This window comes from Gopherus flavomarginatus, chromosome 6, assembly GCF_025201925.1.
Source record: "Gopherus flavomarginatus isolate rGopFla2 chromosome 6, rGopFla2.mat.asm, whole genome shotgun sequence".
NCBI lineage: Eukaryota > Metazoa > Chordata > Testudines > Testudinidae > Gopherus > Gopherus flavomarginatus.
The window spans coordinates 97,190,230-97,214,768 of NC_066622.1; the positions used below are offsets into that span (position 1 = coordinate 97,190,230).

At 43.6% G+C, this 24,539-nt stretch overlaps 1 protein-coding gene across 1 annotated transcript in view; it reads right to left on the minus strand.

Annotated features, from left to right (window-relative positions):
- CDH23 (cadherin related 23) overlaps positions 1-24,539 on the minus strand; it is a 561,993-nt gene that overhangs the window by 172,331 nt on the left and 365,123 nt on the right. The window contains exons 14-18 of the mRNA XM_050959265.1: positions 15,761-15,825; positions 14,003-14,240; positions 11,489-11,594; positions 10,478-10,605; positions 760-832 (exon numbers count right to left, since the gene is read on the minus strand). Of these exons, the coding sequence (XP_050815222.1) occupies positions 760-832; positions 10,478-10,605; positions 11,489-11,594; positions 14,003-14,240; positions 15,761-15,825 (610 nt within the window). The remainder of the gene's footprint in view (positions 1-759; positions 833-10,477; positions 10,606-11,488; positions 11,595-14,002; positions 14,241-15,760; positions 15,826-24,539) is intronic.

Consider the following 24,539-nt stretch of genomic DNA (forward strand, 5'->3'; position numbering starts at 1 on the left):
CTGGATGGTGAATAATGTTAACAAATATATGTTACCCACTGGTTAGTGTGTGCTGTCTCTCTCCCTTTGTGCCCAATCCAGAGGATGTGAGGATTATAGCTCCAACTGCAGAGGCTGGCTCTTTAGCTCATGCTGTCGAGACCCAGGCTTTCAGCTCTGGAGCTCCCTGGTTCAATCCTCAGTGCCGGCTGAGATGGAGGCTGTCACACATACACTTGGTAATGTGCTCATAAGTGTCAACCCTGAAGGCTGTCATCCATCACTGAGCTACACGCCATCCCAAATCTTACCCACTAGGCAAATGCCAGAGCAAAAAGATACTCTTCATGGCTCAGTGGAAGGTCTAACAGTGTGAATCTGTTGAATCAGCAGGGGAAACAAGACCCAGAACCAATGGCCTTTCCTCAGAATGCCCTTCCTTCAACTCCTCACCATCCCTGCCTGATGCTAAAACACCAGTGCGGGTTAAGCTGCTACAACGGTACATGTGAAGAGAGGCAATGTGCATGACTGCACATATCTTGTGTGTGTGCAATGCATTATCTATGTATTGAAATCCTACCATTAGGCAGCTAATTCTCTCTCTCTCTGCAAACTTGCTTCTCATGGGATGCTGACACCCTCTGCCAGGTAGTTGGGCTCTTTTGGAATCTAGTGCCACCTCCCCATTGGCCGAGTAGGCAGCCATATAAAGTATTACCAGTAAGACACCACAAATGGGAAGCCACATAAAGAGAATGGGAGCACAATTTTCCATACCTGCCATGATGTCCTCCATAACAGTAATGACGTAGGATGGCCGGCTGAATGTGGGTGGATTATCATTTTCATCCTACAGAGAAAATAAGAGACGTTAGAAGACACTGACTTGGAAAAAGACAACAGAATAATGACAAAACTCTGGTGTGACAGGACATGGAAATGTCTACCTCCAACTGACTTGCTGCCTCATTTGGACCAGAACACTGCTGCTTTAACAGTACAGAAAGGGGGAGGATTGTCTTGTGGTTAAGGAACAAGGCTACAACCAGGAAGATCTGTTCACACACTTCCATTGCAACTCTGGTCAAGTTATGATACTTTGTCTTTCTGTGCCTTAGTTTTTTAATCCATAGGATGGGACAACAACATCTCTCTCCTTGGGGTGTTGTGAAGGTTAATTAGCTACAATAGGAAAGTTGTTTGGAGATGAGAGTGCTACGTAAAGGGTAGGCATTGTTATCTGCTAACACTGTCTAGGGGTCATGCATACGCTGGGAAAGGAAAGGCACCTTATTTTGTACATTTCTTTTCTCCTACATTTTTTCTACTGCTCTCATAAGAAGCTTGAAAACAAAGGGTTCATCTCTTCTCTGTTTCCAAACTTTGGTCAGCACAAAAGGAGCAGGCAGGCATAAGGGAGCCACTTACGATGCCCTGGTTCTGTGTTGTTTGGGACCTTACGCCAGTCAAACAGAAAGCATTGACATGGCAAAACATAGCACCAGCAATGCTCCTTCCATCCCCAGGTTCTTCATAGCATGAGTAGGGAGTGCATAGCTGGCAAAGGAGCCAGCTTTCCCAGCTTTATGCCTGCAGACAGCCTACCTCCCCACAAGGGAATTTCTGCTTGCCACTTTGGCCTGAGCTGGCCACTTTGACTCAATGGTTCAAAGTGGCTGGAGTGGAAATGAGACTGTGGCAAAAGGTGTCTTTCCCTACTGATTTTTTTAAATAAACACAAACACCAATTCCCTCCACCCATAGGCACTGACTCCATAGGTGTATGGGGACTGGAACACCCACAGGAAAAAAAAATAGTGGGTCCTCAGCAACCACTGGTGGGCCCCGCAATCAGCTCCTCCCTTTCCCTCCCAGCTGTTCAGCTGTGTGCAGGAGGTGCTGGGGGAAGGGGGTGAGTGAGGGCAGGGTATGCTTGAGGAGGGGGCGGAACAGGGTGGGGACGGGAGGTTGGGGGGAGGGTTGAACGGAGCAGGGATCGAGCACCCCTGGGGAAATGAGAAAGCCAGCGCCTGTGCCTCCACCACTCACATCCTTCATCTATAGACATTTCAAATGGAGCAGAAGCCATAGTGGCTTCCTTTCATTAGCTTCTCTGCATGTGCACAAGTACCAGTACAGATGTTAACAGGACTGTATTAATTATCTGCCTCTGCAGAGAAAAGTGGTGGATTCTCTCGTGTTTCGCTACTGATCGAGCTTACAGTTTCTGGGAGGGATAGAGAGGGAAACTGATGTCCAGAATCCAAAGGAGATTCCTTCTCTGATATAAACATTTTTATTAATTAAGTCTGGTGCTATAAACTGCTTTCTTTCTGTTATTCATTAGAGAATGTCTTGTGAGTGCCTCCTCCTTCTCCAGTACACAGTTTTAGAAGGGAGCAAAACGTTACAAGAGCCAAAAACAAATACAAGCAACATCTCCTCCTTCCTCTTCTTCCTCAGAGCACACAAAGATTTTATCATTCAGGATCACACTGGCCAATGACACATGGTCCTGGAAGTCATGTTATCTTTTTATTTTGCACAAAACAAGAATCATCTGATTCCTGATTACAAGGAGGAGGGAAGGACTCACTTTCTTTTACAAAAGTGAAAGTAGTGCTGATGAAAGATGACATTTCTGGGGACGACAAAACCTCTGTCCACAGGACAACCATGGCACAGACAGTGGTAGTGGAGGAAGAACTGGAAGTGCTAATAAATAAATACAACTATGACATTGCTGGCATTACTGAAACTTGGTGGGATAATACACACGACTGGAATGTTGGTGTGGATGGGTATAGTTTGCTCAGGAAGGATAGACAGGGGAAAAAGGGAGGAGGTGTTGCCTTATATATTAAAAATGTACACACTTGGACTGAGGTGGAGATGGACATAGGAGATGGAAGTGTTGAGAGTCTCTGGGTTAGGCTAAAAGGGGTAAAAAACACAGGTGATATCGTGCTGGGAGTCTACTACAGGCCATCTAATCAGGTGGAAGAGGTGGATGAGGCTTTTTTCAAACAACTAACAAAAACATCCAAAGCCCAAGATTTGGTGGTGATGGGGGACTTCAACTATTCAGATATATGTTGGGAAAATAACACCGCGAGGCACAGACTATCCAATAAGTTCCTGGACTGCATTGCAGACAACTTTTTATTTCAGAAAGTTGAAAAAGCTACTAGGGGGGAAGCTGTTCTAGACTTGATTTTAACAAATAGGGAGGAACTCGTTGAGAATTTGAAAGTAGAAGGAAGCTTGGGTGAAAGTGATCATGAAATCATAGAGTTTGCAATTCTAAGGAAGGGTAGAAGGGAGTACAGCAAAATAGAGACAATGGATTTCAGGAAGGCGGATTTTGGTAAGCTCAGGGAGCTGATAGGTAAGGTCCCATGGGAATCAACACTGAGGGGAAAAACAACTCAGGAGAGTTGGCAGTTTTTCAAAGGGACACTATTAAGGGCCCAAAAGCAAGCTATTCCGATGGTTAGGAAAGATAGAAAATGTGGCAAAAGACCACTTTGGCTTAACCACGAGATCTTGCGTGACCTACAAAATAAAAAGGTGTCATATAGAAAATGGAAACTAGGTCAGATTACAAAGGACGAATATAGGCAAATAACACAGGAATGCAGAGGCAAGATTAGAAAGGCAAAGGCATAAAATGAGCTCAAACCAGCTATGGGAATAAAGGGAAACAAGACGACTTTTTATCAATACATTAGAAGCAAGAGGAAGACCAAGGACAGGATAGGCCCACTGCTCAGTGAGGAGGGGGAAACAGTAACGGGAGACTTGGAAATGGCAGAGATGCTTAATGACTTCTTTGTTTCAGTCTTCACTGAGAAGTCTGAAGGAATGTCTAATATAGTGAATGCTTACGGGAAGAGGGTAGGTTTAGAAGATAAAATAAAAAAAGAGCAAGTAAAAAATCACTTAGAAAAGTTGGATGCCTGCAAGTCACCAGGGCTTGATGAAATGCATCCTAGAATACTCAAGGAGTTAATAGAGGAGGTATCTGAGCCTCTAGCTATTATCTTTGGGAAATCACGGGAGACGGGGGAGATTCCAGAAGACTGGAAAGGGCAAATATAGTGCCCACCTATAAAAAGGGAAATAAAAACAAACCAGGAAACTACAGACCAGTTAGTTTAACTTCTGTGCCAGGGAAGATAATGGAGCAAGTAATTAAAGAAATCATCTGCAAACACTTGGAAGGTGGTAAGGTGATAGGGAATAGCCAGCATGGATTTGTAAAGACCAAATCGTGTCAAACTAATCTGATAGCATTCTTTGATAGGATAACGAGCCTTGTGGATAAGGGAGAAGCGGTGGATGTGATATACCTAGACTTTAGTAAGGCATTTGATACGGTCTTGCGTGATATTCTTATAGATAAACTAGGAAAGTACAATTTAGATGGGGCTATTATAAGGTGGGTGCATAACTGGCTGGATAACCGTACTCAGAGAGTAGTTATTAATGGCTCCCAATCCCGCTGGAAAGGTATAACAAGTGGGGTTCCGCAGGGGTCTGTTTTGGGACCGGCTCTGTTCAATATCTTCATCAATGATTTAGATGTTGGCATAGAAAGTACGCTTATTAAGTTTGTGGACGATACCAAACTGGGAGGGATTGCAACTGCTTTGGAGGACAGGGTCAAAATCAAAATGATCTGAACAAATTGGAGAAATGGTCTGAGGTAAACAGGATGAAGTTCAATAAAGATAAATGCAAAGTGCTCCACTTAGGAAGGAACAATCAGTTTAACACATACAGAATGGGAAGAGACTGTCTAGGAAGGAGTGTGGCAGAAAGAGATCTAGGGGTCATAGTGGACTACAAACTTAATATGAGTCAACAGTGTGATACTGTTGCAAAAAAAGCAAACGTGATTCTGGGATGCATTAACAGGTGTGTTGTAAACAAGACACGAGAAGTCATTCTTCCGCTTTACTCTGCGCTGGTTAGGCCTCAACTGGAGTATTGTGTCCAGTTCTGGGCATCGCATTTCAAGAAAGATGTGGAGAAATTGGAGAGGGTCCAGAGAAGAGCAACAAGAATGATTAAAGGTCTTGAGAACATGACCTATGAAGGAAGGCTGAAGGAACTGGGTTTGTTTAGTTTGGAAAAGAGAAGACTGAGAGGGGACATGATAGCAGTTTTCAGGTATCTAAAAGGGTGTCATCAGGAGGAGGGAGAAAACTTGTTCAGCTTAGCCTCCAATGATAGAACAAGAAGCAATGGGCTTAAACTGCAGCAAGGGAGATTTAGGTTAGACATTAGGAAAAAGTTCCTAACTGTCAGGTTAGTTAAACACTGGAATAGATTGCCTAGGGAAGTTGTGGAATCTCCATCTCTGGAGATATTTAAGAGTAGGTTAGATAAATGTCTTTTAGGGATGGTCTAGACAGTATTTGGTCCTGCCATGAGGGCAGGGGACTAGACTCGATGACCTCTCGAGGTCCCTTCCAGTCCTAGAGTCTATAGCCATGACTGATGCTTTTGCCATTGAACTTGATATATGAGGTCATTTCACATGCCAGTGATGCTCCTTACACTCTAATTAAATTGCCATTCTCTGCTATCTTTGCTGGAAGCAGGTGATCTTTAATCAGCCTTTGCATCACTTCTGTGATGCTCACTTTTGCACACAGTCCTCCTCGCAGCATGATGAACCTTAATGTGGAAATTCCCTCCGTTTTATACTCTCATTCTTGGAGGGCATGGCTATTGGGAAACCCATCCATCAAAACGTATCAAACTTATTACTGTTGCATTTAGTGTTTAATTATAGGAACTCAGTAACAAGCTTGCATATTGTGAAGCGGGGAGGATGTCTGAACATGGATTGTGAAAGCAAGTGAATAAATGAGAGAATATGGAATAAATTCCCGCCAACTCTGGGAAACCTTATTCTGTCATTTTTCACTACTAGGTTTTTTGTACTTTTCTCCAAACTGTCTTGTGCTTGCCATGGTTGGAGACAGCATACTGGCCTAGGCAGCCACTGGTCTGAGCAGTGTGGCAATTCCTACGCTCCTTCAAGAGAAATGATTCACCCAAGCAGGGGAGTAAAAGTCTCACTTTCTGCCCACCACCAACCCTGCTCCCAGGATCATTATATTTGACTCATTGGCTTCAGAGAAACTGATTTAAAATGTTTCCCCATCACTCCACACCCTCCTTGTCAAAGGCTCTATTTTCTTTCTCAAAGCAAACAGCCAGTGCTAGCAACCTCTCTTAAGGGGAGACTTTGTCAATCACCAACACCTCTTTTATTATATACTTATATATAGTTAGAGTTACTGGCTCACTGCGCAAAACTACGTCCAGAATGTCAGTGACGGAGAGTTAGGCAGAAACTTATTAGTGGTGATATTTCCTGGGATCCTGGCATCACACTTGCTATTAGTTCTAATTCAGCGACTCCCTCTACAAAAGCTTATTGTCCCCTAATGGGAAATCTACAAAGCGAGTTTGACTTCTTTATTAAAAACCAACAAGCAAAGGATGAAAAAAAATTACCTCCCTCCACACTCAGTCACTCTCTTGTTCTGTCTTTTTTTGCTTTAAGTGCCATTGTGAGCCACTTCATCATCATCATCATCTTTTTTTTCAGTCAAGAGAAAATCCCTTTGGTTGAAAGTGGAGAAAGTGACAGCTACTTAAAAATCATCAATGTACAAAATCAGCCAGAAGGAGATGACCTTTTCAAGTGTGGTCTTTAGACAGATGTGATTACACTGTCCATAGAACAGCTAGGGGAGGATGTATTTAGCCACTACTAAATTCCCTTATTTCTCCCTCTTCTTCCGCCTCATAATATTATAAAAAGAGTTGTGGAGGAGGGAGAAGAGGGGAGAAGAAATCACTCACTTCTTATAGCAATGAGTTCCTCCATCTTCTGGTCTGTGCATTGATGCCACTTACAAGCAAGATCAGATCAGATCACAATAAGACTGAAGGGTTATCAAGTAAACAGACTCCATTGCTGATACCTTCCTTGAGACTTTGTCAAATCACAATATGTTGCAAATCGACAATCGGATCTAATCCTACAGAGCAACATGTATAAGCTAATTCTGCCATCGGCACACACATACCATCTCTGATAAGAACATCTGCATCAGGATGCAGAAGGCAAAGGAAAGCATCTGGTACAATGCAGCAACCCAAACCTTATCCAGCCAAGACAGCTAGCATTTGAAAAATAAACAACTGACTGTGACTGATTCAGTTACTGATAATTTCAGACACTGGAAGTGCTAATGTGCATTTGATATTCATGTCAGACTCTGTGCCATTTGGTTTGAGGCACCTTTAGCTCTTTAAAATGAGGAAAATGGGGGAAGAAAAAGGAAGAGCCTCTATTATTCCCTTTGAACTTTGCAAAGATGGAAATGAATGAAGACACTCTCCTATCAGGCATCTGCTCTCTTCACCCCATTCTGATCCCCACGTTTCACTGCTTTGCAAGCAACTCAGTGGAGGAATCTCCCAAGGCTTCTTGTCAGGTTAGTTGGCATAAGAAGGAGAAAAGGAAGACATCACTCTTACCAGTCAGCTCCTGGGGTATTACCAATACCATTTCCATATTAGGTGAATCCATCTGTACTACACTCTGCTGAACTTACACCTTTTGTTTCTGTGTAACACCAAGTGCCCACAGCATGAGTAGTTAAAGTTACAGTAAGATCCAAGATGCTGAGCTGATAACACTTTGGGGAGACATAGTAGTTTCCATGAAAAAGATTCCCAAAGCAATCACCATCAGGTGCGGAATACACATTACCTAGAAAGACTACACCAGGAATCTAGTGGGCTGAGAACAGACTCCGAGCAGGAACTATGGTCTAACCCCAAGTGATCACAGACTCTAAGTAAACTTGCCCAAGTCTACAGAAACTTTTAGTTTCTCTTTTTGTAAAATATACATAATAATTCATGTTGTTCAGCTATTTGAAGACAGAAAGCACTTTATAACCGCTAAGTATTATCCTTGCGCTCCTAACCACCACCCCATCATGCTTCTGACCCTGCTGTAAGCTCAAGCCCTTTACAATTAGATTTGCATGCCTGGGTTTCAATGGCTTTCACGCAGTGAAAGCAGAGGAGAATAGGTGAATGGGGTCCTGATGATTGACTTCTGTTTGACTGTTTCCATGAGACCTCAGAGAGCAGGTAGGTCTCTCCACTGCATCACCCTCTGTTGCTCAGACGTAGCAAATGTTAGAGACAGACTGAGTTTATTTAGCCACCAGATTTCAACTCTCTCCTCAAAACTACTATAATGTATTGGGCAGTATCTTATAGGCTCATAAGGCTTGGGTTTGCAAAGCATCTAAGGGAGTTAGGCACTCTACCTTTCAATGAACTGGGTTCCTAACTCCCTTCGGCACTTTGAAAATCCAGCCCGACATTACTAATTTTATTTTTGTAAAGGAACTCTCGGCAAGCATTTTTTCACTCTGCTTGCGGCTCACACCAAAATCAGTTTATGAGCTGCTTCTGCTAGCTCTGCAAGAGAAGATTATGAACAAAAATTATTCCTTAGATGTTCATGTACCTGCTAACATCACTGATGATGCTGGTGCTCATACAGGGCTACTTCTCAATTAGAAACACAAGGGGTGAGGTAAGATGGGTTTTATTTAAAAAAACCCCAAACCCTACATTTGAGAGGGAAAGGAATGCTATTTCTTTAGGTTGCTTTTATGAGGGCATTTCAAATAATGGAGAGAAGAGTGTATGTGCGTGCATATATATTTACATGTTTGCACATATAAATACAATACATGTACTGTATCGTATGCACACGATATATTACATATATACCCACAGGTGCTGGGTAATTTCGCCCTATGATATAAAGGCAACATCTGGTGTTTACAACAGGAAACTACAGGACAGGACCCTGGAGCATTACTCTGGTTCTGCGACTTATGTAGTCCATGGGCTTTGGCAGGTCACTTAACTTCTCTGTGTATTATTTTACATAGCCAAAGCATGAGCAGAATGGTACCTATCTATCCCATAGGGCTTGTAAAGCCCTTTAAGATCCTTGGATGAAAGATGCTATGTAAATGCAAACCAGTATTTACTCCTGGGGGAATTCTGTGCCACTGCACATGTGCGGAATTTATGTCCCCTGCAGATTTCTTTGCTTTCCAACAGAAAAATGACTCTCTTATGGGGAAGCAAAGGGAAGCCAAAAGAGTGGTCATGTGACCCTCCCCAGCAGTATTTTTCATGTGCCCAGGGCAGCTGGCAGAGAGGTAAATTACGGTGGGGCAGGAGATGGGACTGGGGAAGACCCAGCTGGTGGCCCCTATCCTGCACCAGGCTCAGCTGCTAGTCCCAGCTGGCCTGGGGAGGATGGAACTTCCTCTTCCCCCCACACGGCATCCAGAGCCAGGTCAGACCCACCCCCAGTTTTCTCCCCTGGCTGTAGGAAGCTCTGCAAACTCTCCCAGCCTGCACTCTTCCTGCACCCATCATGCCTCAGCTGCAAGGGAAGGGATCACTGTACAGGGAGCAACTCCCCTATCTGCCCAACCCCTGTGCATCCAGATCCTCTCATGCTCAGACATTCCTGCTGAGCCTCACCCCCCTTGCACCCAGAACCGTCCCTGACAAGCCCCACTCACAGCACCTGGCCCACTCCGACGAGCCATCTGCACCTGTATCCACACCCTACTGAGCCCCAAACAGCTGAACCTGGATTCCCACCCCACTGAGCTCAACTCCCCCAGCATCTGGCCCCCCCAATGAGTCCCCCAAACCAAGACCTCCCTGCTAAGCTGTATCCCCCACACACCTCCCCCGCTGAGCCCCATCCACCTTCACCTGCAGAGTCCCATTACCATTGCACCCAGAACCTCCCAAAAAGCCCCTGTGCATCCAGATCCACCCTGCACACAGACCCTCCCACTGAGCTGCCTGCACCCAGATTGCCCCACACAGAACCCTCTCAACCACACCTGGATCTCCCCACACTAAGCCCCTGCACACTTGGATCCTGCCCACACCTGGTGCATCTGGCATGGAGGGACAGGGCCCTGGGGTGTTTCTGGGGCAGGCCATGTCCTAGCTCTGTGTCAGGGTTGGATGCAGCCTCATCGCTGAGTCCGTGTCCTGTGGGGAGCTGCACAGTGATCTCTCACCTCTGTGCAGCCAGTGGCCTGTGCTTCCCAATGCCATGCTGGAGCCTCCACATTTATTTGACAAATAAAATTTGCAGAATTTTTGCAGAATTTTAGAATATTGTACACAGAATTTTTATTTTTTTTGGTGCAGAATGCCCTCAGAAGTACGTATTCTTACTAAAGTAGAAAAACGGCTGGGGCACTGACATCAAGCATGTGGACATACTCATCTGGCAGTGCCCATGCTACTAGCCATTAGTATGCCATGATGAGAATTTCCTGCTTGGGGAGGACTTTGTGGGGAGGGGAAGAGTGCAATGGAAGGCACTGCTGGTACTTACAAACACCTCTATGGTTATGGGAACAGTGCTGTTAAGTGATGGGACACCAGCATCCTTGGCCATCACAGTCAAATAAATAACTCCATTGGAGACTTGCTCATAATCCAGAGGACGAGTCACGCTTATCACTGAAATGGCATAAAGCATTGGAGTAAATGCAGCTGGTACTAGCCCACTTCACAGCTAACACATACACCCGAGCACATGCACGCACACATCAAACAGCAGCAGCAGAAGTCTGTCTGGTACAACTCCTGGAGCAACGCATTTAGATCTTGTCTATTCTAGGAAAATCTGAGTTTTTATTCCTCATCGATATAACTGCACTTATGCTACCACTGGCAGCAGCTGGTCACATTGCTTACAATGCCAGGGCCCACCATGGCTAGCACTGGTGCAGTTGCTCCAGAGCAGATAACCACAAATGTTTCCAGGGTCAATGCACCCTTAGTAATTCACAGAAGCATTTACTCTGAGTCAGCCTCCAGTCACTCAATGACGGTATAGCCAGCCACTCTTCAGAGCGGGCACCAGCTCCCACTCCTCCCAGTAAAGCAATTGCATTTCTTAGCAGAATTGCCCTGATTAAAGCCAAGATTTTCAAAACTAACAAATGTAGGGAGGAGGTCTCAGTTTTGAACTACAAAATTGAGACACTTTAAAGGGGCCTGATTTGCACCTTTTGGGGGAGGCAGGGACCCAAACTTTCCTGAAAATCAGCCTCCAGTAAAGTGGCCTGAGTTGGGAACCCAATACCCAAAGCACTCAAAATGACTAGTCACTTTTGAAAATCTTGGTTGATTCTTCTCCTGATATCAGGAGTCAGAAGAACAGCACTGAATGCCACGTCCACACACTACCTTCCGTATGCAGCCAATGCTGCAGGCTCTGGCCCATGCCCAAGCAGAAGGGTAATGTATATAACCAAGCCACCACTCCCACCTGAGTGCCACTCGGCCCGTTACTCCTCCCCCTCGTGGCGCACCCTACCAGTGTCCCAACAGCACTCACCTCCATAGCCTTCAGAGACACTAATGTCAAACGAACTTCGGAAGGCTGAAGCTTGCACGATGCTGTAAGTGATCTGGTTATTTGGAGAGGAATCTTCATCAGCTGCCTAGGTTGAAGCAGAAAAAAGCCCCAGTGTTATCATATAAACACAGACGCTGTCTCTGAGAAATGCTGCAGCCTAATACGCAGAGAAAAGAAGGCAAACAATTTTGGGGAAAAGATAAATGGAGAAGGGGCTAGGGGAAAATGAACAGTATAGAAGGGAGGCAGCAGTGGTACAGGAATGGAAATCTGTAAATGGATGTTCCTAAGGTTTATATCAGCCTTTGCCCTAGTCTAAATATGGTCATAACTAATTCTAGGTGGTGAGTGTGGGGGTCTGTCACAGATCTGTCTGTGGCAGCGTGCCCCCTTTAGGCTATGTGGAAAGTGCATGCATGTGTCCAATTACTCCATTCTCATCCACACAGCAGGTGCTATGGGGTCTTTTCAGCATGCCAGTGCTCACCTTCAGGCTGGGGCCTCTCATTCCCTCTCTGTATCCCCAGTGATGCCACCAAACAGCCTCTAGTAAGCAAATGGGGTTAAAAGAAAGGCAAAGTAAAACCTGCAGGCAGCTCCCTCCAGACTTCAGAGGGGCCTGGGAGTATCAGCATCCACTTCAGAGTTCTCTGGGATCCAATGCAAGCCTCAATTCTTTCCCCCTTCAACTCAGGGGTTCTGTACCCTCCTCCTATGAGGGCAGGGCTCTGCAGCTGCCAGTACTCTCTCCAGGCCTGCCCGGTCTGAGTGGAGTTCCCTCTTTTTAACTCTTCCTCCAGTCCTGGCATGATTTGCAGGTGTGGTGAGAAGAGGCCCCTCCAGCCCAAAGCAACTTCTTAACCCCTTCCATGCTAGGGCAGAGTTTATATATTGCATCACAGGGTCCCTTACATTGTAACAAGCAGAAAGGCTTGGTTTCCTCTTGCTGTTTTCTTCTGGACTACCCTTTTATCCTCATGTTTATGCCAAATAACCTTCCCTCCTCTCACTTATGTGTGCCTTGGATAAGGTGTCCTCCTTTCTTCTGGACTGCTTGCCAGAGTTTATGAGGGCAAGACAGAAACATTCACTAATGATAGACACCACCTTGCTCTGTGAATTGGTGAGCAGCAAGAGATGACAGAGTTTTGAAATCATCATCTCTCTTCACATCCCACCACAGAGAGAAGAGTCACTGTGTCTTAAATGCATCATCTCCATTCCCTCACACCTATAAAGAATAGACACTTAGATCTAAAATATCTAAGAGATTACCACAATATTCTTACAGTACTCACACAGCCTGAGTTTACTGAAGACAGATACCAGCTTGAAGAAAACTGCAAAAGGCCTAGTTTATTCTTGTCATACTCAAGGAGACAAGTGGATTCCATCATCTCTTGTTTTACACAGAAAAAGCTTACAATTCGATCAGCAACAAACTGCTCAACTCCCACAGGTAAATGCAATTTCATCAGGAAGGGATATGATGATAATGAAGATGAGTTTACATTCTGGAGAAAGCTTTGCTAGTGGGTATGGTACACTCCAGGGGTAACTCTGGCGATGATACAGCTGGGATGGGAAATTCTTGTGACTCTCCTCCTCTTTGCTAAGCATGGCTTGTCTACATTTGTGGAACTTGTCCACCCGTGTACAGCTTGTCATGCCAGTGATGAATTTTGAAGTTGAATAAGCTTGTTTCAAATTTCAAACCTATCAAAATGGAAATTCCACTGCCTTCAGTAATTCTACATTTCCCTTTAACAGTATGTTCCTGTCCTCCTATAGCCCTGCATTTCATAGGAATTCCAGAGCAATGATTATACAGACACTCATAAGGGAAACTCGGCTCTCCCAACCTCTCACACTTTCTTCTCTTTACTTAGCTGAATTCATTAGCATCTTTCCAATCCTGTCACAAAATCCAGAGCGCCTTCAGGGAAGTCCCAATCACTCAGTGTAATAAAGTCTGATACAGTAAATCTTGCACACATCCAAGGAAGTCAGGGTGGGAGGAGGGGAGGAAAGGGACATGGGGAAAGTCTAGGCAGCTAGAGAAGCAGTCAGTTGCATTTCACAATAAGGAGTGATTAAAACATGCAAAGGAGCAGATGGTCTGCAATTCCTTCTCCTTCTTCCTCCCTGCCCCCATATTCCTGACCAGTACCACTCCTGTTTAATTGCATCCATTAAGGGTTTAATTATAGTGGGTGGCTCTCTCCGTGGGGCTTCACCACCCAGGCTTCAGACTGCTTTCAAATGGGAGGGGATGACAGAGAGCAATGATGAGTAAAAGAGAAATTAAAAGAGTGAAGAGGAAAAGATGACTTAAAATGCACCTTAATGCTGTTTCTCTCCTCTTCCTGGCCCATTGAGACTTACCCTAGCTGGAGAAATCCTGGATCACAAGACCCCCTAATAATATTGACCATTGTGTATCTGGAGAAAAGGAAGTATAGTAGAAAGTGAATCGGTGCTTCCATTTCTTACCCTGAGACGGACCACCTGAGTGACTGAAGGCTCATTTTCCCGGAGAGCACCCAAATAGGATTCTTTCTGGAAGGTGGGGACATTATCGTTGACATCCAGAACGTTAATCCTCACTCGCCCTGTAGTCTCTTCCCCACCCCCGTCCCTGGCAATCACAGTCAGCGTGTAGCGCTGCGTCATTTCAAAGTCTAACCGGGCGATCAGTGTGATCACACCTGTGTCTTTATCCAGAGAGAACCTGCCAAGCAAAAAGAGAGGGAGAGCAGAGGAGTTACCAAATCAAACCCTCATTTCAGGCAGACAGGAAACAGCAGCCTGAAACAACACCGTAAGAAAGAGGCATAGATGAGAAATTGGAAAAGGTTTGATGCTGTGCGTATCATCTCATAGGTTCCTTCTGACGGTAACATTTCACAGTACTATAGCCTCTTCCAACTGAAGATCTCATTGTACTTTTCAGATACTGATGCACCCAAAGCCTCTGGGTGGTAGGTGTTATTTACTCCATTTTACAGACAGAGCAAATGAGGCACCAGGAAAGTTAAAGCCAAACTCCTGAAGAAACTGAGGCAAGAAGAGGTCAAAGACAAAATTTTCAAATTCTGGCACCCAAATCCACATTTAAACCCTTAAATAAGCAACCTGATTTTCAAAGGGGCTGAGCAGCTGCAGCTCCCATTGAAGTCAATGGAATCACACCCAGGATGAATTTTGCCCCTTTTACGCCTTAATGTCAATACCATATTCCTTCCATTGTAGCAAAAGATTCCCAATCACTCACTCACGGCACCAGTGAGTCTCATGTGTAGCTCTAATACCATCATACAAATTGTTGTTAAGTGTATGTGTTGGCCTCAAGTTACATATTTGTGCAGCTAGGTCCTGATTTTGCAAAGCAATTAAGTGTGTTTCTCCTTAAGCACAGGCTTAAGTCTTGTTAATTTAGCAAGCCTGTACAGAGCCCAACAACTCTTGGCTGAACAAGATCCTATCTTTTAAAAAACACCCAGCTCAGATTTAAAGACTCAAAGTGATGGACAATCCACCACATCCCTTAGTAACTTGTTCCAAAAGTTAACTATCCTCACTGTTAAAATTTGCACTTTATTTCCCGTTTGAATAGGTCGAGCCATGGATGATGTTACACATTTCTCTGATATACTAAACCTCAATCTAGTACCAGAAAATTTCTCTCTGTGCAGGTACTTATAGACAGCTTGAGTCTTCTCTCTGATAAACTAAATAGACTGAGTTCTGTAAATCTCTCATCTTAAGCTGCACCTGACAAACCTCAAACCACTCTTGTAGCTTTTTTCTAAACCCTCTCCAATTTTCCACTATCCTTTTTCCAAGTATGGACACCAAAACAGATATAGATCTGGACTGATATGAACTGGCAGAGATGACTTGAACAGTATCCACACTTAGTATAGGGCTGATACCATTGGAGTCAATGGAAGTTTTACTGTTCTCAATAGGAGTAGGATTAAGCCCTCTGGTATGATCCAGCCCTGTCTGTCCCTCAATTTATGAGCACCCAAATCACACGAGAAATTTAAATAGAAAACAAGCCATTTAAAAACTGGAATAGGCCTTCTATTAGGGTCAATTCACCCTCCCTGCAACAGTTTATGGTAGCCTCTCTTTCAAGAAAGACTTCACAGATTAAAGCTACCATTTCAATTTTGTAAATTCATGGCAAGACCGAAAGGGAATTTTAAGGAACTGAAACTATCTGAGAGGTTTTGTTGCACTTACCTGTCAGGATCATCACTGAAAAAATAGCTGACTTTCCCATAACTGCCCACATCATTGTCCGTTGCCTAAAAAGTTTAAGTACAAAAGGAATATTAATCACAAAGATGTTTATGAGAATTTCAACTGAAAAAATAAATTCTGATTATGAAAACATATAAAAATCTATAGGAATCTTAATTCAACCTCTCCTTCACATGGCTGCTGCATTGACCATATGGTTCCTTGGACATCCCTCTAGGTTACATATATGCTCCCTGTTCTTTAGGATATCTTGCAGAAAGGGTGCGGGCATGGGGTTGTTACACTCCTCTCTGGAATTCCTCTGAGGGGATAACTATTTAACTCTGCTTTTCTGATCCTCCACCCTGCCATGGTTCCCTATAGCAGGAGCTGCACCCCAAATCCGTTCCAAGTGCATATACAAATCCAGTGTTGCATTCTGCCCCTTCTCCTTACAAGTGAATTAATAGGCTAACACCAGTGCAGATTTTGTTAGCTGACATTTTTCACCTGATAAATCTGAGACTCAGATGTTTTTGCTTTCCTGAAATGTATTCTGTGTATGTCCCTGATTCATAGTCTGCCCTAGATAACAACACTCCATCAAATCCTCTTTACACCATGTCCACAAAACTTTAGCAGTAGGAAACTTTTCATATACTCTATCTTACATACCAAGACAGGCTGGCACAGTAAATAGCACACACAAAAATATATCTGTGAACAATGGGGCATAATAAAAGACATAGAAAACGGAAAAGAAAATTAATACGATTATGAAAGACAAGCTGCTTGAACTGTCCATGATACAATCCTGCAGAAAAAAAGCATTACAAAAATCCACACAATAATGAGGGGCAGTTACACTAACATGGGGTGGGAGTGGGGAATGATTCCAGAGAAAATTGCAAAGCCTGATTTGCCAAGAAAAGGAAATAAGACGCAAAAGTATGGCATTTACAGAAAGGAGTCACTGTCATATAACAGGGGTCAAGCAATCCTCAATTAAAAGTAGGTAACAGGGCATTCCCACATATTGGGTAATTTACTGTCCTCATTTCTCATGTTCAATGGCAACATCCATCGACACCAGTCTCAATCATGTGAAGATGCAGAAGTATCGAAACTGAGATTGAGGCACATTTTTATTATTTACTTAGTGTTGACAACGTGCTTGTGGCTGTACAAAACACAGGACATGAAGACAGATCCTCCCCCAAAGCTCTTACAGTCCAAACTACAGATACTCTAGGCAACTCAGAGAAAGGAACCATTTAAAGCTTTGATTTTTATGCCAACTCACTTTACATGGGCTTACAGGGCCAAAAGTAGAGGGGAAAATACCAACAGGCATGTATCACAGCAGATTTCATCATTTTGCATAATCTTATTTACATTTTCTATTTCCTGTTCAAATAACTCTGGTGTTTAAAAGTCACCTAAATGCTAGCTCAAGCACATGAAAACTGGCTTTCACTCACCCTGGATCTTTACAACAGATCTGGCACTCAATGTCTTTTGGGACAAGTCCATTGTCACATTGTTTTATTTTTCCTTGACAGCAAGTGGACTAACTGTGGTTTATCATTCAATACAAATACCTAGCAGAATGTGCTGCAGTATGAAAGAAAGACGCAAAACCTATTCATGCATCTGAAATATGAAATATCCTGCTTTCCCACGCAGGGGCTCTTCTGATGCCTGCTGGAGGACAGAGAAAGCTCCCATAGTTGTAAACTACATGCTCACCCTCCACACTCCCTTCACAATCAACATCTCTCTCCACCACTGAGGAGGATTAGACAGTCAGTTAGACAAGTCACCACTGGTCAATGCTAGCTACTCACCCCAGCCCACAATTTCCATGGTGGTTTTTTTTAATCAGAGGAGCCAAAATACCAGTTCTCAGACAAGTAGGAACCCAATTCTGAAAAGTATTTTCCTGGAAAAGAAGGATTGCTCCTGTGGTTAGGGCTTGGGACTCTAGACACCCTATACACAGAAATTCTGTGGCAGATCAAGGAACTGCAAGACTTTGGGCAAATCACTTAGTCTCTCACTGCCTCAGTTCCCCTTCTCTGAAACGACCCTATTAGCACTTCTCTACCTCACCGGAGAGTTGTGAGGATGAATACATCAAACGCACCAAGATACCATTATTATGAGAGCCAAATAAGTATCTAAGATGCACAGATAGAATGATAACTGGATACTTAAGGGTCCCTTTTTGTTGTAGCAACAGACATGTAATAAGAAACCTTTGCAAAAATTGTCCTACTTCAATACCCCCATAATCACGTTTTCTGTAGCCTTATGTTTCTGAATTATCCAAACAATAGTAGACACCATTCACTGTCAATATTTCATCATAACAATAAAATACAGACTCTGAAAGGGACAGCTTCATGGTCTAAAGGTCAGGTTGGAAAACTCAATCTTGTTACAACAAAAGATTCAAATCATAGTAGGGTCAACTCAGCTTTTTACCCTTCCAGAGTAGCTAAAGTGAGTGACATGCATTTCTGTGCTTCCCCACCCCAAACGAAACCTTAACAATAAAAAAATAAATTAAAAAGAGTCTCATCTCCTCACCCTGGATATTAAGGATCCCAAAGTACTTTTAGTAACAGCAGGGATATGCCCTGTTGCCCTTATTCCAAAGTCTCCTCTTTTCAACTGATGTGCCGAGTGCTCCAGAGGGACGTGCACTGCAATCATGCTCATGCATATGGTAGCTTATAAATGCATAAGAAAATATATGGGGACAACATGTAAAATGTCACTGTCAAGTGCCTGCACCGACTACCCCCAAAACATTGTTTTTAATTATCTGGGAATGTTGACACATTCTTTGAGAGAGAGAGAGAGAGAGAGGGACAGGATGGCTGTACGAGACACACACCTGGTCACACACATGAACACAACCTCTTTTAGCGCCACACAATGTTCTGAAAGGAAAATTATGCAATGTTGCAAATACCTCTTTGTTTAGAAAGGTAAATTTTCTTTATGTAACAAGAAGTTTGCTTAGCACAGAAGGGGAAAGAGGGGCTGAGCGCTGCTACTGTGCTTTTAGCTCCTGGCATAATCTGAGGCTTTTCACCATCAGCAGCCCATCCATGTAAATAATTTGGAGCTGTGATGGGTTTCGCAGGCTGACCAGGGCTGGTGCTTCCATTTAGGCAACCTAGGCGGTTGCCTGGGGTGCCAGGATTTGGGAGGGTGGCATTTTGCCGACCTCAGCGGCAATTCGGCGGCAGGGGGTCCTTCCGCGCTCTGGGTCGGCGGCAGCAATTCTGCGGCAGGTCCTTCACTCGCTCCGGGACCTGCCGCCAACGTGCCTCGAAGACCGGGAGCACGGAAGGACCCCCCCCACTGCAGAATTGCCGCCAACGACCAGGAGCGTGGAAGGACCCCCACATAGGGCACCAAAAACCCTGCTGCCACTCCTGAGGCTGACCATGGCAAAATAATAACAACCTTCCCAGCAAAATGTGTAAAGCTCAAAATGTCACTCTGGGTGAGCAAGGCGAGATTTGTGGATGTTTTAAAGTCTTTTCTCTAATGAATATATAAAAAATGTATGAATGGCAGCAAAGGAAAAGGACCAGAAAATTTTATTTTAAAATGAGAAAAGTGGAATAAAAATCCCAAACTATCTTTTTTTTTTTTAATGTCTTTTCTAAATTGATCCCTTGTCTGGGTTTCTTTGGTTCCAGTGGAACAGGGAAAGGCAGGGGCAGAAACACATTTCATTTCGTAATGCCATCAAAAGGGCTGTATTTTAGGGCTGGGGTGGAATAGAACACTCTCCTGCAACCTTCATGATTTATATGTCCTTGATTATCCTTGATAGAACAGATGTCCAAGAGTATCACAGAGGGAGGAAACCCCTTTAACTGTGCTTAGCTTGCCTAACAGTAATGGGAGTAGGGAGGAAGAAGAGAGTATGAACAGAGAAAGCATCACAGGCACAGAGAGAGAGAGAGAGAGAGAGAGAGAGAAGGAAGAGGAGGAGAAAATGCGAAAACTAACTGGAGAGAAATCATATATTTCTCAAATGTCTTCCCAACACAGGCAGTGAATTCTCAATGCCTAATGCTAGTTGAGTGACACTCCAGCAGTGCACACCTTTAACACCTGCTAGTACATTTAGCTGAACAGCCTTCTGCCTACTAATGCTGTAATGTTTGATTTATTTATTCTGTACATTACAATTTCATTAAGCAAACCACCCCCTGCCTTCAATTACAGCCAAGTAGCAAGGGAGAATCCCACCAAGAGACCAGTGATTCTGAAAGGGTGTCTCTCTCTCAATCCAGGAGGCTATCATGGGGACGGATAGCTCAGTGGTTTGAGCATTGGCCTGCTAAGCCCAGGGTTGTGAGTTCAATCCCTGAGAGAGCGATTTGGGGATTGGTCCTGCTTTGAGCAGGGGGTTGGACTAGATGATTTTCTGAAGTCCCTTCCAACCCTAATAATCTATTATTCTAGGAGGCCTCTTACTACACACAGAGCCTGCCTCTAGAAAGAAGCGTGAATCTTTCAGTTGCACACAGCAAATACTACCTGGGCAACTGTGCAGTCCTGGCTGCTTTGTTTACAATTGGTGCTGCAGGATGTAGCATTTACACTGAAACTGTGATGGTAAACTCCTCTGAAGTGGGTTCTTCATTGCATTAAGTTCCACTTAGTTGAGACAAGGGAACCAGATCCCTACAGGGGACAGTGTTGCAGTCATTCTCTCCTTCCTTAGTCCAAGCACTTGTCTCACTTCATTTTCCCATCACAGTGGGGAGTAGCTGACACAAAACATTTATTTCTCTTACATGCACAGCTCCTGCCACGATAAGCAAGGAGAGGTTTCTTACCAAACTACTGGCATATTTTCCCTCCTATGAATGAAAGTCTTAGAGGAGGAGTATGAAGCAACAAAAGGGAAAACTTTGCAGGAAATGTCTCTGGTTTTGTTCTAATTCACAGCACTCTTCTTGAAGAGCATATCACAGTGCTGCATCCATATCCCTAATCATTCTGCATTATAGAGGCACCCTGAATGCAGAGGATCAGAGCTTTGTCAGATGGAAAGGAGGACAAACAAAAGTAATTGCTGCTTGACTCTGTTCCTTCTTTCCCTTTTCTTCGTTCAACCTCCTATCCCTCTACAGTATTCAGCAGAACTGCTGTTTGGTCTGGCCAGGACTTCCCTGTAAGAAACCCACATACCTATCAATTTGCAACAGCTCAGCTCCCCCCAGCAAACCTTCCAGGTGTTTATCCTCCCCTGCCAGCTGGAAGCTGAGAGGTTGCAATTTCCGGCTGGGGTAATCGTCCCGCATGCTCTTTCAGCCTCAGGCTTCCGTTTTTCTTGGTTCAGAACTTGGCTTTGAGAAAGGGTTCTCTGAACTTTTGGACCAAATGCATTCCACCCCATTAGGGAGAAGGCTAATGAGCGGTCACACAAGCAGCAGAGTCCTTATTTTTGATCCAACCTAATCTTTGAACAGAGAGCTCTCAGGCTGCCCTGAGTTAATGTGGCCAGTACATCTATCCACAGGTGTCCAGATGGCCCTTCAGCCAAATGGTTCTCAGAGCCCCAGTTGTTCACTGAGAAGGAATGGATTTCTGGCTACACCTTTATACAGCACATCAGTGCCCACTTTAGCAGGCTGTTAACAAACGAAACAGTACAAAGTGACAAATGCGGCACATTCCAGGTTCCCTTTATATACTGTTAGTACTATTGTTTTAGTCAAAGATCCCTTCAGTTCTAACTTTGGTTCTTGTTGCTCCTGTCTCTTGCTCTGTTCAGATTAATTTCCTGTCAGTCTCTGGCCTGGTCCACACTACAGCGTTAAATCGATTTAAACAGCGTTAAATCGATTTAACGCTGTACCCGTCCACACTACAAGGCACTTTAAATCGATTTTAAGGGCTCTTAAAATCGATTTCTGTACTCCTCCCCAACGAGAGGAGTAACCCTAAAATCGATATTACTATATCGATTGAGGGTTAGTGTGGACGGAAATCGAAGTTATTGGTCTCATTCTTTTACTGAGCTACCCAGAGTGCACCACTCCGGAAATCGATGGTAGCCTAGGACCATGGACGCACACCACCGAATTAATGTGCCCTAGTGTGGACGCGTAAAATCGATTTTATAAAACCAGTTTTATAAAACCGGTTTTAATAATTTCGATTTTATGCTGTAGTGTAGAGGTGGCCTCTCTAACAAATCCACCATGATTGCTAGCTATATTACACAAATGTGGCATTGGGAATGAACAGACCCTGGACCTTCTGCTCCAAAAACACAGGCTGCTGTACCTTGAGGGACAAGAGAATCTCCATGAATTATTATGTTGCTTTCAGTCAGCGTTTATTTAGGCCAACCTTGTAAATGCCAGGCACACTTGAGACATTGCTGTTACGAAGTGTCTAATAAATAAATATTTTCAAAACAGAAAACAAGTTAAAAATAAAAGCCAAATTCATGTCTATGGTATCAATTCACGCCACTGAAATCGATGGAGTTTCACCAGCATACCATGTGGCCCAGTAGATCTGTTTTTGCTAAACTGGATTAAATGGGAAGGTGATCCAGCCATATTTGTTGTGGGCCCACAGATGGTGAATTCAGGATGAATCAAAGCAGACCTCAGAAATCTGCATGTTGTATAGTTACTGAAAACATCCTTTGTCATGGTGACTCTAAGCACACAGCAGCCATCCAATTAAAAAAGAGATCATCTTTTATGTTAGGCTGTCAAGATCCCTGTTATCCCAGGCACAGTCCCCAGTTTTGATAAACACTGCAATTCAGTTTGAGGCACCAACTCTAGTTCCTGGGCGAGGAAGAATATCACTTCTGCTGGTGTTAAGAAAAGGAAAGGAATAGCTCTGAAATTGCACACGCTCAGCAGAAATCTTAATTATTTCTCCTCTATTTCTGGGGTTAGGTTGGTGGATTTTTACTGCTGTTGACAGTGAAGAAGTAATAGCACTAGGCATAGCACAGGCAAATGGTGGGCAAGCTTCACACACATTGCTCTGATATTACACCTCAATTTTGACATGCAGTACCCCCTATTATTTCTGTCCTGGGCTTTCACATAGCTCTGCCAATGCACATCACCCTGTAGTACTCTAATAGTCCAGCCCTAGGCCTCTCCTGAGCAGAGACTGCCAATCATATACACTTGTACAGTGGATTCATAGGGCCCAATTCTTATCTTACACTGATGTATATCAGGAGTAACTTCACTGAAGTAAATGGAATTACTCTGGTGAAACTGAGATCAGAATCAGATCCCTTCTGGGGTAAACTACACTTTATAACCCATGCCCACATCTATACATTTTTACCGTGCATGTTCAAGTCTTCATTTTAAGTGGCAGTGATTGCTACAGTTGCATGTTTTTTCCCATTTTAATTGCACCTTCTTCCGTTTGCTTATTACTTTCCCAAACTTCCACATATTACACTGAAATTTTCTAAGAGTGGTCACTGCTCAAAGATAAATCTGCACAAAAACCAGTTACTCTTTATTTAAAAACAAAAAGAGTGAAAAATTATCCTTTACTCATTCTTAACAAAACAATGCCTCTGCTCCCCAGCACATCCAAATCTTGCTGCTAAGTTTTTTGTTTTGTTTTGAAGAGTTCTACAGCTGAAATGACAGGAGTAGAAAGATAAAATTTGGGAAATAAAAGTCAGTGCTAAGCATGAATGCCCTGGAGTGTTTCTGGTGACAACAAGGTTTAAATTCACCACATTAGGATCCAATGAAAACTCACACTTTGCACATATGAAGCAAAATTAGAATGGGATTTTGTCACTCAACTTGTCAGGTGAACCAACCTAGGCCAAAGTGAGTGAGTGTGTGTGTGTGTGTGGTGGTGGGGCTAATTTAGCTGCATAATGAAAAGAGACCTTTTAAACACAGTTATATTAGGTACCAAAATGCTTTAAAGGGTGGGATTTTCAAAAGCACTTAATAGGATGCGTGTTCCTGTTAGTTTCAGATGCCTTAGAAAAATCACACTCTTAAAAACATTTTGGTACCAAACATTTTTTTGTTAGTATCTTTGCACTATGACATCTATAGGACAGATACTATCATTGCTATATTATCTGGTATGGGTATATTTTACTGTGAAAAGATCAGACCATTATTATTAAAAAGTCACCATATACACATAGGTATTACTTGTTGTTTTCAACAGACATGACACCAAAACCTAGGATCTGAACACTCTTTGACCTTACAGGGTCTGAAAACCTGATTCACTCTAGTTTTCCGTGTGCACATCAATAAGCCAGATTTTTACTATGCCTGTCCAGAAAAAGGATTTTCCCTATGTATGCCATGCCAAGGATTTTCAAAGGATATTCACTGTGGGTGCCCATCTTCTTCAAATACTTTTGCTCTCCAGTTGCAATGCTTGGTGTGTTCCCCTCACCCTGCCATGATCTTTAGATGTATTATATTCATTAAGGCCTTGCTTTGTGGGGGACTCTTATCAGATGTGCGAGAGTCATCTTGGCAGCTGTTTAGGTGAGAAAATTACAGAACTAAGCTGAACGGCCCTGACACCCAGCTTGCCAATCAAGTGACACTGAGGTCTGATATGAGGGGGCATGAAAGTTTAGATATTAATTTACAAGGTTTCTATATTTACAACTTGCTATGATAAAATCTTTCAAAAAAAATAAAGTAAAGACAATTTCTTCTCCTCAGAGCTTCCCCTCAGGAGTTAGGATAATGGAACAGTCCAA